Below are 15,574 nucleotides of genomic sequence, written 5' to 3' on the forward strand. Positions count from 1 at the left end.
ATTCACAATTAACAATGATGTTAGTCAGAGCTATCTAGCTCTCAATGTTAAGCTGTTAAAATGAGCAATATAAAGTAATCCATACAAACAGCCATCATGAATACAAATGTTAACTAGTACAAACATAAATACTCCATCTATAGTATTCCATTAATAGTAAAAATACACAATTGTCAAAAAGTGGAAATATACAGTTTTCATTGGACAGACACTTTTGTCCAGAATGACATATTGGTTGAGCCTAATAGCACATTACAAATATATGGCTGTCAATGAGTCAATTAGGCATGTGCAGCTAAGCTTAACACTCAATGAATAACAGCTTTCAACAAATCCCCAACTACAAGTGTAAGCAGTACTGGAGCAAGAGCTACACAACACCTTTCAAAATAGCAGGAAGCTAATATGACCTACTACTCAAATCAGTAACAACATGAAGATCCTCAAAGCAGTCCAAGGTGATATCACTAGATCTTCAAAAGCAACACCAAAGGTATGTAACCAGTGTACCTGTATTGCAGGAATATTAGCTAACTTTCTATGTCACGTTAAATTAGCTAATATATTTCTGTCAGTGTTTCCCAATCCAGTCCTTGGGGACCCCCAGACAGTCCATGTTTTTGCTCCCTCCCAGCTCCCTGCCAGACAGTCCATGTTTTTGCTCCCTCCCAGCTCCCAGCCAGACAGTCCATGTTTTTGCTCCCTCCCAGCTCCCTGCCAGACAGTCCATGTTTTTGCTCCCTCCCAGCTCCCTGCCAGACAGTCCATGTTTTTGCTCCCTCCCAGCTCCCTGCCAGACAGTCCATGTTTTTGCTTCCTCCCAGCTCCCTGCCAGACAGTCCATGTTTTTGCTTCTTCCCAGCTCCCTGCCAGACAGTCCATGTTTTTGCTCGCTCCCAGCTCCCTGCCAGACAGTCCATGTTTTTGCTCCCTCCCAGCTCCCTGCCAGACAGTCCATGTTTTTGCTCCCTCCCAGCTCCCTAAGAGGGAACAAAATTGTGGACTGTCTGAGGGGACCCCGAGGACCGGGTTGTGAAACACTGATTTATATTATTTTAATTTATATTAATGCATTTTCTTGAATTGGAGATGCAAGACCTACCTCGTCGTAATAGATCCTGAAGTCTGCTTTCTTGGCCCGGAGATCCCATTGTACCACTGTGCCGCTCTCGAAGCCGATGAGTAGCTATGAGAGATGGTGGAGAAGCAGCAGGAAGAAAAGGATGAAATGGGTGACCAGAATCTGATAAGAGGGCTATAAACGAAATCAGGTTATGCAATGCATTTCAGAATACAAGTATATGGATAGTGATTCCCACACGGATGAAGCGATTGGCCCTATAACAAGAGGGTGGGTTATAGCACATGGGCACAAGGACATCATATAATCAAACAAGTAATTGCCTCTGATAGATAATTAAAAATTGAATTAAAATTAAAATCAGATCGCTTTTAGCCTTCAAGGGTCATGATCTTCCATCAGCATTCAAATGGGTATTGGCCAGTATCTGAGAGAGGTGTTTTAGTGGATTTGGAATATGAGATCAAAAAGTTTTTCTCTTTTTTTTGTCAACTTTGAATGAACTCAAACTTTATTAATGGGTCAGGAGAAATTGGATGCACATTTTATGACATATTAGCCAGAGGGTAACATAATTACGCCCGGCGTCTCATTCAGGACTGACACTTCCACTATAAAGGCAACTACCAATCCATCCAGTAGTCATAGACAGAAAATGACCTAAATTGTTCCCTTGAGTAGGACGCTTAACCTGAATCTCACCAGCAAATCGGCCACAAAAATGTAATTAAATATAAGCAGCTGTGCAAACCAGCAATACTGTAAGTCACTTTAAATAAATGTGTCAGCCGGCAATAAAATAATAATTAGCAAAAGACAGACTCAGCTTGGGGCAAAACAGGTACAACAGGATGGCAAAACATTATGGGAGACGAGGAGATGTCCAGCTGTAATGCATCACACGAGTGCAGCTGCGTCGTTAAAGTGGCTAACGATACTGCGCACTTCATGGGACGTGCGAAACCAATGAATAAGACGCCCAATTACAAACATATTAACACCTTCGTTCACACAAACCATCCCCATACTTATATCTTAAAAAGAGAGAGAGAGGGATTGCTAATCCATTTTGTATGTAGCTAGATAAACATAGCATCGCCCTATATGTCCCTCAGTGTGCTGACGTACGCCCACACTGCAACTCACAACACAGACACATGGAGAAGATTCTCACTGAGCAATCACTGTACAATCCAAAATGTTTTACAAACATTTCTCCTCTGGCATCATTTTGATATCTATATATTTTTTTCCTCACACCAGGCGAGGTGCCGTAGACACCCTGGAAAATCAATTCTTTAATGTTCGCGCTCATGACCGATGCCTGAACCGAAGCAGTCTGACTTCCTCGCTGTAAAGATAAGGGATCCAGCTAAAAAATAAAAAAGCAGAAAACGATCGGTGATTGTCAACCGTGTTGTTGAAATATCCCTGAGAGCTAAAGCGCTTGGATTTGTTCACGACCGCTCTGAGAATAACAGGTGACAGTTACAGAAACAAAGTGGGGGGAGGATTTTGCCCCCTCCGCACACTCACCTTGCCCTCATCACGTGGGCTGTCACTCAGGTGAACCACTGGTCCAGGATGCGTTTTGGTTGATCTTTAAATAAGATAAAAAGAAAAAAAAGCAATTTTTAAGTTTATGGGTAGTCTATAAATACTGGAGAGTTCTTCTTGATTTCTCAATAGCCCTGGGAGAACACATTTCTGACAACATTATATTACATATATTGTTTTTATCCATTCATCCATCTTCTGTAACCACTTGTCCTATTAGCGGTCACAGGGGGTCTGGAACCTATCTCAGAGGTTACAGGTACAAGGCACCAACCCATCGCCGGGCACACTCACCCAGGATGGGGCACCAACCCATCGCCGGGCACACTCACCCAGGATGGGGCACCAACCCATCGCCGGGCACACTCACCCAGGATGGGGCACCAACCCATCGCCGGGCACACTCACACACTGTTCACTCATGCATGTACACCTATGGGCAATTTGGTAACTTCAATTAAGCATGTTTTTGGAGTGTGGGGGATGGGAAATCAGAGTAGCTGGAGGAAACCCCATGATGACACTGGGAGAACATGCAAACTCCACACACATGGAGGTGGCTAACCCAGACTCGAACCCTGGTCCCAGAGGGATGAGGTAACAGTGCTAACCACTGCACCACCATCCATCCATCTGTTCTATTATTATTATTATTATTATTATTATTATTATTATTATTATTATTATTATTATTATTATTATTATTATTATTATTATTATTATTATTATTATTATTAGTTTTGACTCTTCTCTTTAGGCATGCTTACTCTCAGCAACCCACAGAAGAATCTAGCTGTACGCCATGTCACACGCAACGGAAAGGGAAAAGCGTTTCAGGAAGACATCGGAACAGTTCCCAGACACGGCTACTGTACCTGCAGGCGTCTCATTTCAGAGCAAAGCAGAGGTTTTGTGGGGTTTACATGGTTCTCAGAAATGCCTCCCCCCCCCCTGTCAATGATGAATGAAAGAGGGAGCGGCAGACACAGAGACGGAGCTAACAGATGGGGCTGCAGAACACGGGCTCTGCTCGCTCCTTACAAGGGCATTCAAAGTTTGTTTTGCACAAATCTACAGTTTATTTTAATGGCAGCTTGTTACTTAGTGACTAATTTTCTTTCCATTTATTATCACTGTGGCCTTGCATTTCAGCATAAGACTAAGATACATTGAACATATGTTATTGTCAGTATAAAAAGACCAAGGATGTAGAAAAGGGAAAGCAAGGCTTTTAAAAGCAATGCTTGATTGCAAGTGCAGGAAAACATTAACCTGAGCGTGAATGTTAACAAAGATAATGACAGAAGAGACTAGCTAATGAGCACAAGCTGACAGTGAAGAGATTAATGCAGAGAGTACGGAGTACCTCTGCCCTGCTGAAGGGTAACAGAGTCACGCACAGCAGAAGGTAATTATGAGTGAATATTCATTTATAGTGTAGGGTTTATGCTGGACATCAATCTGGACGGAAAACAGGCCCAAGGGAGATCTGCACCACTCGAAAGCATTCCTAATAAGATCATAATTCCTGCTGAAGTCTTAATTTTGTTTGTATTCAAGCAGAATTAACATATTAACCACCGTGAAGCAAAAAAAAACACTAATAATACTAATGTTTTCTCATCTAGTTGATGTATTGTTGTATCCTAGAAATTTCTTGTCAACTCCTTTTCCCTATCACATATTTGTTTAGGTTATTAACTGTGCTTTCCAAATGAGGGATTTCCCTAGTTAATTTGCAGTTATTTATTTATTTCCATTTAGTTCACTCATTTGTAGCTTTTGTATTTCATAATTTTATATTTCTTTCTGTCCTTGCTACTCGCTCATCGTGTTCTTTGCCTGTCATACAACTTACTCTCACCAAGGCCGTCTGACCCCCCCGGCTCCGGGAGTCTGTATGAAGACCATAGATAAAGGGGCTGTTTCCCTCAGGGGGGGGGGGCAGAGACAGACACAGACAGACACTGAACCGGCCGTGTGAAACATCTTTCTGTAACATCTTCATTCTGTCTGAATAAACTGCTTAAGCTTAAGGAACCAGCCTCAGAATTCGACTCTAAAAGAACCTGAGGTTTCACTGAAAAGAAATCTATCACAAAGAAAGCCAAAATATTATATAACATAAAGTCAGCTTTTTCACAGTTGTGTACACACCACAGCGAAAATTGAGGTCATAAAACAAAAATTTAAGTCATCAAAACACTTGTACAGAAAGCATAACTGTTTGAAAGCATTATACTGTAATGTGAAATTTCGTAAATATTCATGTTATGGAGCAGCAGAATCGCACACTAAGCCAGAACACATTTTATTAGAAGTCTGCTATTTTAACATTTTCCTCCTGCTATAGATATTCCACATTTAATTCTGGAAAGTATAAATAATTTTAGGTTGAAAACACAATTTTTACCGTTTTGGTGAATAATACACAGACCAGTCACGATGACATACTTATAAGATGATTAGCATTAACAAGTATTTAAAATACAGACTTAAATGTCAAAAACTAATTTCATGTTCTGTTACAATGAATATTTATGAATATTATGTAAAATTCAATTTGGAATTCGTTTGACGTGCTCCCGAAATGTCTCTTTGTTCCCTAAACCTTCAAATGACTTTCAAGCAAGTGTAAAATTCAGCTGTCCCAAGGCCTCAGATGTTTCTCAAGCTATATCAAAAAATTCAAGTTTAACTTAAGTTCAAAATTTTTCTGAATTTATTGTGATAGAAGCCAAAAAAAAACCCGGCAAATAAACCAGTACCCCATCCCTTGAAGACAGATGAATGGATATACAGAAGAAAAAAACCATAAAGGATTATTTTGTTTACTTTTGTTGAAAAAGGCCACTTAATTCCTCCAAAATTAATATAGTTATGTCTCACCCTGCTCAAAAAATTATCCCAATATTGATACCTCATAAGTTAATGTTACACTTTCCTATTTAGCTATTATCCAATACTAGCTAGGATATATTCACGACTTTGGTACATATGAAGAGAAACAGTAGTTTCATGTGTTTCTTTCAGTATATTTCAGCAGATAGTCTTATGTTTCTGGAATATCTAGTATTTCTTTACAACTCATAAAACCTGGAAATATTTTTTTAAAAGATTAGAATATGTTGCAATAATTTCTGCTGTATTTTTTTCTGAAATGTGAAAATAATTAATCCCCAGAAAGCATTTTATGTAAGACATATACAACATGTGGGAGTTTAAGACACTTGATGTGAGTGCTATGTAGAGCTTAATACAAAGAGGGCTGTTTTCAAACTGTCCTACTTATACAGATAATGTTACTGCCATGATATGATATAATTACCTGAACAGGAAAACTGGGTTCCACCTCACCTGAAACTTGCTTGATTTTTTTGAAACCTTACTTTTATCTTATTTTTCCTTTAGGATAATTGTCTTATTTCTCTGGTTATATATTTGAGTATTGCCTTATTTTTGTTATTTGCATATATTAGAAGGGCTCTAAAAGTTGAGTCATGGGAAAATCAACGACGAAACATCATAAATATGCAGATTTGTCTTAATCTGCATTCCTTATTAGGAACAAATTTAATTTAACTTGGAGTAAAAGAGGAGCGTAGCTGGCTGTTCCAGTTACCAGGGACACACACGCAAGCTGATTCCACATTACCGCTGCGTCGTTGTTTGTCTGTTTTTAAATAAATCCAAAACATATTTAAAAACCAGAGAATTAGGGTGAAAGTCTTGTAAAAGTAGGTTTCAAGTTGGATAACTAATTGTTAGCTTCAGTATTAAATTTGACACATTTAATCACAGTACAGATTAGGTCAAATATTAGACTGACTGGCTAGATTTTGCGGGCAATCTGGGGTTTTTGTTTGACCATCCACATATTTTTATCAGAGACTTTCTCATTCAAAGGAAAAGATATATTACAAATCTATATGTGTTCTGTGGTTTTTGTATTATAGAATATTATGCAGCCAAACTGGCCAATCAGATTTGAAATAAAAGTGGAAAAAAAAGGTTTTTCTTATTGGCACAGAGAAAATCTTAGAGGAAGTGCCCCCTTTGGTTCCCTCCCCCTCTTACAGCTGGCCATGGGACAGGATCTGTGAGACCAGTTCAAAGAAGCAAGTGGATTAAAGACTTAAAGGGGCGCCATATTTCCTAGAGACAGCTTAGCTGAGGCAGGGTGAGCAGAGGCCCCACTGGAAGGTCCATCACGGCTATTATGGCCAGTGTGTCACAGATCATCCCGCAGCTAAACACCAAAACACACAAGCAGCCCTTGTGCTCTGAAATGCCTGTCAGATAATCTCACGTTTGTTATCACACCCTGGAAATGGGAAATAAGAACATGCAATTTAATGGGTCAGAATGACCCACTCCGCAGAACAGCATGTGTGCTGGACAGACGCTCATACTTCTCACTTCTGCACCTAGAAAGTCTCAGAACATCTCAAAATAAAGGGTGATGCGAAAGGGGCGAGACCTCAAACTCGAATGCTACAGCATCCGTGATGTGATGCAGTTTGCAGGAAATGCATCATCGAATCTTCCTCCCATGGTTCTTGCTTTCCTCTCGGTCCATAAGGTGCCTTATGAGCATAATCCCTTGGGAGAAGACTTAGACTGGGAAAGAAGTTCAGTCTCAGTCTCAGGTCATCATAGGTTATTCACCCAGTAACCACTAATGTGCTTGGGGATATTGGTTCAGTTATATTCTGTACACAGTCAAGCAAAGATTCTATACATGCTGCATTTCTGTTAGCACCGTTATTGATATGCATATATATAGTATATAAATATAATTGTATACATTACGTTTGCACTGAAAATAAATTTCATACATTCTCTCTTTACTGATACAGTTGGTTTAGAGTTTATATGTATATACAGATAAGCCTGAGTGCAGAGACTTCGAAATAAGAATGTGGAGGCAGGGTAGGTGCTGGGGGGAAGGCTGGAATAAGCTGGCTCCATCTTGGTGCTTTCACACCACAGTGACTCATTTTGCCACCGTTCACAGATCCTGGCCCTGCTTGCAGAAGACACTGTCAAAATAAAATAATCCACATTCCATTCTTTCTTCAGAAACTGCCATTCGAGACAGATGGCAACACGCAACACCAGGCTTTTATCATGCTGGGGGTTTTTTATTATTATTATTATTATTATTATTATTAATGATAATAATAATTATAATAATATCATGAATAGACACAGTAGGAGAGTTGAAATTTAAATTCCAGGAGTTAATACTGCCTGCCAGGTATCTCTAAGATATGTTCACTTCATTTTAAAAATCCAGCCCACACACGGACTCTCAAGCCAACCGCAAATGATGAACACAATTCAGATCTCGGATGATTGGCGGAATCGCAGACCACCCACAGGAACTCGACTGGAGGCAGTCAAGGAGAGGGGCTCACTGTCAAACACTAAACGAATCAGACAGTTCTGCATCGTTAACGTTGTTTCACAGAATTCCCCCATACTTCATTGGTCACCCGAGTAGACCGTAACACCTCACTTTATGGTATGGATCTGGTAATGGTATGGTTTTTACATAGGCAGGAAATGGAGGTTTACTGGTCTAGCGTGTAGGCAGTGGGAGGCAAACTCCTCATTAAAGGAGAACACTTACAGTTCTATGGCCTTGTTCCACATTATGACGTATCCAGACAGGACGAAGGACTCGATGTTGACGATGTGAGTGTTCCCGCGTTCGGTGCCCACATACAGCCATTTACTCTGGAACGGCAGGTGGCAGAACGTGATGCTGGAAGTAACAGAGTTAAAGATACAGCGAATGAGGAGGCGGCATGTCAGCCTATAAGGCGTCCAGAGCAGACCGGGCGTCGGTGCCTGAGAGGATGAGGGACCCCGCTTCCAGTCAGGGTGGACTCTGATGGTTTGAAGAACTAAACATGCATGAGTTAAGGGCGAAAATTCTACGAATGGTCAACCTTCAGTAAGACAGAGGACCACACTGAACAAACGTAAGCGTTCAACCTTTCTAAATTTCAAGATCCAAATAAAAAAAGGCATGTTTCTTATATAACCCAAAGGCATGTATCAAAATAGACTTCATCATCAAGATTCATGTTCACTTGATACATATGTAATTGAGCTTTATCTCTAGATGACGCAATAATCCTGTTATAACCCAGTCAAGCTAATAAAAATCTCGTTAAACTTGTAATTAGCACATAAGTTACAATGAAGCTCAGGCAATATATATATATATATATATATATATATATATATATATATATATATATATATATATATATATATAATCTTTATATCAGTAATTAACATTTTACCTGGAAGGATAATAATCACAATAATCATTCATAATTCACTCTGGGATGACACTGCAGCTAGTTGATAAGCTTACATCATTGTCATCTTAACTCTGAAATAAGTTTCATACTTATAATCTTATACATTGTAAACAATACATTGTTTTAACCCTTTCAGGCTCAAATTGAGTTTTTGTTGCTAAAGGACAACCAAGACCTGCAGTGGTACTTTTGAGTAAAAAAAACGCATAAAATATGTATCTGGGGTAATAAGGTAGTTAGTTTTTAACTGTTGCAAATCAGCAACGCCTGCCTTGAGAGGGTTAACACAAGTGAGAAGCAAAGTGATATTAAAGACAAGTGAATATGTAATGACCAAGCATTACACATTGAAACACAAAAGAGGTTTTTTCTTTAGTAATGATTTATATTCACCATAGAGATATTGTCATACTTATTATACAAATACCTGTTAGTTTCTAGCCAAATGCTGCACACACACACACAGATAGATAGATACAAATATATATCCTGAATATTTTTTTTCTGTTCAGATACATAAATATACGTAGATAAGTATATGGTATGGTCATATACAGGTAACTGAAACTGACAACGTGCTGTGACTTGTGTGGAGGGAGTGTCATTCGTACTCCTGGCTCTCTGTGTGTGGAGTTTGCATGTGTGTGTATATGTTACATTGTGAGACCAGATGTCACCACAATGTAATAAAGTCCTGTCATTTTGACCTTGTGGGGATTTTTTTCGGTCACCTTACTAAAAATCTGTGACTAAAAAAAACTAAAAATGGCAAAGGTCTTTTATTTGGTTTGGTTACTTATGGTTAAGGTTAGGGCCAGGTAGGGGTTAAGGTTTTCATAGTTGTGATTAGGTTTTTTGCCCAAAGAAATGAATGGACAGTCCCCACAGAGATATCGATACCTAATCTGTATGTATGTGTGTGTGTGTATGCAAGGAAACATTACTAAGAGATCTGATGTATGTAGTACGTATGTAAGCATGTACCGTGTGACGGACTGCCATTACATCCAGGCTGTTCCCCTGCCTTACCCTGTGCTTCCTGAGATGATAAGTCATAAATCCTTCATTCGCCATTTGCACAAATACACAGCAGTTCTTCTCTTCGGCTACCCCATCTTGCTCTCTACAGCTTGAGGGTCACAGCACAGGGTCAGTCAACATGGCGTCCCAGAAGCAGGGGGGAGTAGTGGGTATGCACTGTATATAAAGCTTCAGACTCACCATGATGCTGACACTCTGGCTAATATACAGTCCTTTACACCATGAATATCAGGGGAGGTCCCAAAGCACCAGTGCATCGTAATTATTAACACCTATAATGTAATGAAAATAAACCCCACTCACACACTCGGTATAATGTATTCGGGGGTTCTGCCTATTCATCCTCCTGCCAAAAGAGGAGAACTGCCACATTAGATCAGTGAACTCCTGATACAGTTTCTTAGCTGTTTAGGTAGGACCGTGATGTAGGCCATGGGAACTAGATAATGTTCCTCTCAGGGTTCCGAGAAACACCTTTAAAACATCCTCATGTTTCTGAGAGGAAGACCTTGAAATTATCGTGAGAAAGGCCAACTCAGCACAAGATATGGGGCACCTTAAGGGAACTAATTAAAATGAGTATTTTATTATGATTGTCATACCAAGGTTTGCTCTTTTCATATCGTTTAACTGAAACGATAATTGAGAATTTTGGTTCCACAAAATGAATGCTACTTTTTTTATTTGTTCTTTTTTTCTACATATCAAGATAAAGTAGAATATTTTTGAAATGGATTTTAGGGCTGGGTGAGAAATATTGGAAAATCAAAACGTTCCATATTCATTATTCAGTTCTGTTATATTCAGTTTAATTCAATTTATTTTAGAAGGTGCCCTTCTCAACATGCTGTTCCAGAGAGCTTTAGATATACATATTTAAATATACATAGCATACTGTGCAAGTAGAAAAAGTTAGAATACAGCAGAGTGAATGATCAAAAAGCCCTTAGGTTAGGCTAGTAGCAATAAAAACCTCTAGGGGTGCAAGGAAACTTAAAGACACCATGCTCTCTATTTCACCAAAGTGTATTTAAAGGATATAAAACAATCACAGTGACACTTTCATTGCTGCCAAATGTTTTATAGGTCATTCATCCCGCCTGCATTTGCGATTAAATTGTCAGTGTGGTGAATCTGAATCCTTTTTGAAAGATCTGCTTTTTTCCCCTTCAAACAAATCGACCACTTAGACCATGAAACGAAAACATTGTGTTGATGTGACGTCTGCATCTGTTCTCCTTCAAACATAAGCTCTATTGTTGCTTCACATGGAGAAGGCCAGCATCGTTTTTAAGAGGTGTTCCATGGCTTGGGAGACATGAAAAGAGATTTCACATTGGACAATGGAAGGTCAGCCAAGATCGCTGCTTGATAATTGACCATGAAGGTTGGTCCTTCAACAAAGATTCAGAAATGACTTTACATGGATGTTTTAGTCCGTGGGGGAATTTTCGGTGAAAAACGCAGTAATAACAAGACTCAAATAAGCAGTGAACAATATATCTGCTTCAGACCTTGGAATGTATTCGGAATGTGTCCTTCTGAAAGTCAAATTTTATTAAGGTTCTCTCACCCATCACATTAATATCCAAAATAAAGGCATTACTGATTCAATAACTACATTATTATCGGCCACAATTTCAAAGCATTACCAATTCAACATTTTAATTCAATAATAATAAACTGTTTTAGTGAAAATAATTTTAACTATGTACAAGTGTAAACAATGCACTGACAAATTTTTCATTCAGTAATTTGTAGCAATGCCATTAAATAAGAATATTCAGAACATTCTTAAAATATTGCTTTGATTTCAATTCAACTCCGAGATCAGTGTAGTAATGTTTGACATATTTTTATGCAGGAGCTTAAAGGATCAATACATTGCTCTGTCTTTGGTCATATATATATATACAGTTGATGGTCACCCTTTTTGAATGGCTGGTCAATCTATGTGCTCGACTTGCCACATGAGCCTCTAATATGACATAGTGTTAAAGAGCTCACAGCACAGACATGTGAAGCATGTCAAACCCTGCCTTTGGTTTGAACGGCAGATCCAGTGAAGAGTAATGATGTCGAGAGAGAAGGGGAGTTTGAATGTTCGTGCTACTGGTCAGAGGAACACAACATGAAGTTGCGTTCATGTAAAGAATGCACAAGCCCAGAAGCATCCTGGGAAATCATTGTAAAATAGCAAGCCTTTTAGTAAAGACAGTATAGCCTGTTAATATACATATGAAAAGAGAGAGGTAAGGAGCATGCACTGATTACAACACACTGTCACACCCACCACCTCAGGGATGAGAACCTGAGTGCAGACATGTGACAGGTGATACTTCAGCACCACACTAGTCTGAATGGACCAGTGTGAGTTTTTTCCAGTGACTGGAGTGTCAATCCTGTCACCAACCCCCAATTTTTTTCCCTGTAAGTTGGAGGATCTCCTTATAGGGCTTGATGTAGATTAACATCATACCCAGGACAAAGCAATTGCAGGTCAAGGGCCTTGCTCAAGGGCCCAATGGAGGAGAACCACTCCAGGCATTCACGGGATTTGAACCAGCAACCTTCCAGTTGGGGGCACTGATCCCTAGCCTCAGAGCCAGCACTCCACCCCATACATATAAACAGACATTTAAAATAATCATAGCGCTTATGCAGTGCCTTTGAACAAAGAAACAGTTTTCAAATTGCAACATATAACAGTACAATGTATACATTAATTGTACAACACTGTAATATCTATATGTGGAAAACTCCCTATAACATAAACACATTTTTTTAACAGCAGAATAAGCTATTTTACAGAGTTTCCAAATTGCATAAAAACATACATTTTCATATTTAATTTTTCAAGAGTGAAATTTTGTAATTCTTATTCTCTTTTATATCAAATTTACTGAGTGGAATTAACATTTCTCTAGCCAAAATGGGCATACTGTCCTTTTTATAACTGTAATACGCCCTGTATAAAAAGGAAATTGGTAAAGCAACAGATATGAATGTAAAAATGGCAGAAAGAGAAAAAGCATTTGCAGTGTGTGAGCATGTGCACGTGTATGCGTGCTACTCACCACTCTCTGTTGAACTTGAGCGAGTGCAGGATAGCTGGACGCTTCTGCCGTAGGTTCCAGAGGTGCAGGGTGTCATCTGCACAAGCTGTGACCAGCGCCCCCTAGGGAAAGAAGGAGGGGTACGCACAGGATGGCGTGTCAATGAGCTGGCACAAAATCATTCATATAAAAATTCCATTCCAAACATTTGGAAAGCGACGATGCGGTCGCTTTCTAGGGAGTCTGTAATTAGTGTCTTCAAACAGCTGCTAATCAACAAGCCTCTTATCTTGCTAGTTAGCATATAGCACTTCTGTGTATGATTTCGGTAATGAAATAAAGTGTATGATTGCAGATCTTTGGAGGTTATAGCCTGCAAGTATACATTCTTGGCTGGAGGGGGGACTTGCTTTGGCTGTGTCAAGTTCAGGCAAGCAAACAGGGTCCAGCTGAGCCAACATTTACCCAAAGATTCTGTGTGTTTTAGCAGATTATGGAGTCTATGGGTCTTTACGTACAGGCCCAAGACCAAGAACAAGTAAACAATACAGTCCCACAAAGGGTATGAGGTTATTCAAATTTCTATTTTTAATCAGAAATTCTGTGAGTGGCCTGTGGAAATCTTATGTTTGTAAAAATTTGCTGATTGTTTTAAGTATAATTATTGTTTAAGTGATTTCACATGCTGTACCATTTGCATTATGTTGGAAAACATCTCTTTTATTTGATATCGTGTAGAGTGCAAATGCTGCCTTTCCATAAGTACAGCAGAACGGAGGGATTTATGGAGGAAGAAGCCTAAAATGAATCCGAGCACAGCATGGAGGAATCCTCACGAAGGGTTAGGCAGAGAGGAGAAGTCAGTGTCAGATTAGTGAGCATATTATCCTCCAGAAGCCCAGTAAATTAACAGGCAAGTCTCCTCATGCTCTTCAAGACCTGCCTGCACAGATATTTGTGTAAACACACAAAGCTGTGAGAACAGGGATGGGAATTCGTGAACGTGTTTAAGTGTGTTTGTGTACTGGTGTGGGATTTGGAATGTCACTTTCCGGAAATCCTAAAATTTATTTAACGATTATCTCCACGAAACCTTCTGTCATCTGCAATCTTAAGGGTGTTTAACCATAATCAGATTCAATGACATCACAATCCTGTTGTTTATGCATCCTGTTATTTTATCCATCCATCCATCCATCCATCAGTTTTCTGTACCAACTTGCCCAATGCATGGTTACAGGGGTGAAAGCTACGGATGCAAAGCAGGAAATAATACAAGACAGGGTTCCAACCCATAGCATAAACAGAAATTTACAGCGGAACAGTTTTTTGCACTTATAATTTGATTTAAGCATGTTAGTTTTGTACTCTCGGATATGATTAATTTAGATACGATCAATATGTTTACGTCAGCCTAGATTACGTATGCTGTTGTTATCGTAAACAACCTGAAATCTGATTTAATTATTAGGTTTAATATCATTTGCTGAAAAAAATCCTCCCCTGTCTTAATCACTGTCTCCACCAATCACTGCTCCAACTAGTCCAATGAGTCTCAGACACGTTCTCAGAGGTTTCCCACTATGGAGTCAGCTATATGGAACTGGTAGAAGGACATTGTCCAGCTTCATGGAGGTAAGAGAAGTAAGGATGCGGGAGGAATTTAGGGTGAGGAATGAGGTGTTTAATGACACCAAGAACAAACTCAAAAAGAAGAAAAACCTGGTTAAAATCTGGCATCCATTTCCCAAAAACCAATCAGTACCATGATAATTGCAAATAAGCCCCCAAGAATCAGTGTGGGAAGTAGGTAGAGGATTTTTTGTTTTGTTTTTGAAAATGTAGTTTATGGCACACAGGTCTGGAAAGAGAGATATCAGATATCTGATGCTTAAAAATCAACGGGCATCCTACTCTACGGTTATGGTAGATGTTTTCCATTAGATACAAAACTGATTGAAGTGAGATAATCCAGCTAGATAATGTTATGGCTGGGTTGTAGTTAATGGATATAGTCTAGGTTTAATGTAATGAGGGAAAGAGGATGCTACTGGAGAGATGAATACCCACAAGCGTCTGATTCTCATACACTGGCACAGCTCACAATGTCTTGCAATCTAGCGATATGTGATATAGCATTTTCATAACATTTTCACTCTGAATCAGGACACCATAAGATGAGATGTTTCATCTCTGTTGTTGATACTGAGTGGAAGGCCTGTAACTCCTCTGAATCTCAGGGGTCACGCTGGTGAAAACAAGGTTTCAAGACAGAGATGAGTCTAGCTGAGGTCCCAGGTGGCCATCATCCAGTTATTCGCATTACGAAGTTCAGGACCACGTTATATTATACAATCATATGTTGACATATTTCTGAAATCATACCTTTAGGCACATTTTTTTTTGTTAATTTGCCAAAGGCTAAAAGCGATTATGCATTATTAAATAAAGCTACTTTAATAGCCAGGTTCGACAATTTTAGAAAGTTTCTAGAACAAACT

General features: G+C 39.2%; 1 protein-coding gene across 17 annotated transcripts in view; it reads right to left on the reverse strand.

Moving 5' to 3' along the window:
- The window catches only part of LOC111852700 (syntaxin-binding protein 5-like), a 115,852-nt gene that overhangs the window by 38,994 nt on the left and 61,284 nt on the right, over nt 1-15,574 (reverse strand). For all 17 annotated transcript variants that reach the window (XM_023828901.2, XM_072700246.1, XM_023828900.2 and 14 more), the window contains exons 4-7: nt 13,095-13,195; nt 8,274-8,408; nt 2,618-2,681; nt 1,103-1,186 (exon numbers count right to left, since the gene is read on the reverse strand). In XM_023828901.2, the coding sequence (XP_023684669.1) occupies nt 1,103-1,186; nt 2,618-2,681; nt 8,274-8,408; nt 13,095-13,195 (384 nt within the window). The remainder of the gene's footprint in view (nt 1-1,102; nt 1,187-2,617; nt 2,682-8,273; nt 8,409-13,094; nt 13,196-15,574) is intronic.

The sequence above is a fragment of the Paramormyrops kingsleyae genome, chromosome 16 (genome assembly GCF_048594095.1).
Source record: "Paramormyrops kingsleyae isolate MSU_618 chromosome 16, PKINGS_0.4, whole genome shotgun sequence".
In the NCBI taxonomy this organism is placed as follows: domain Eukaryota; kingdom Metazoa; phylum Chordata; class Actinopteri; order Osteoglossiformes; family Mormyridae; genus Paramormyrops; species Paramormyrops kingsleyae.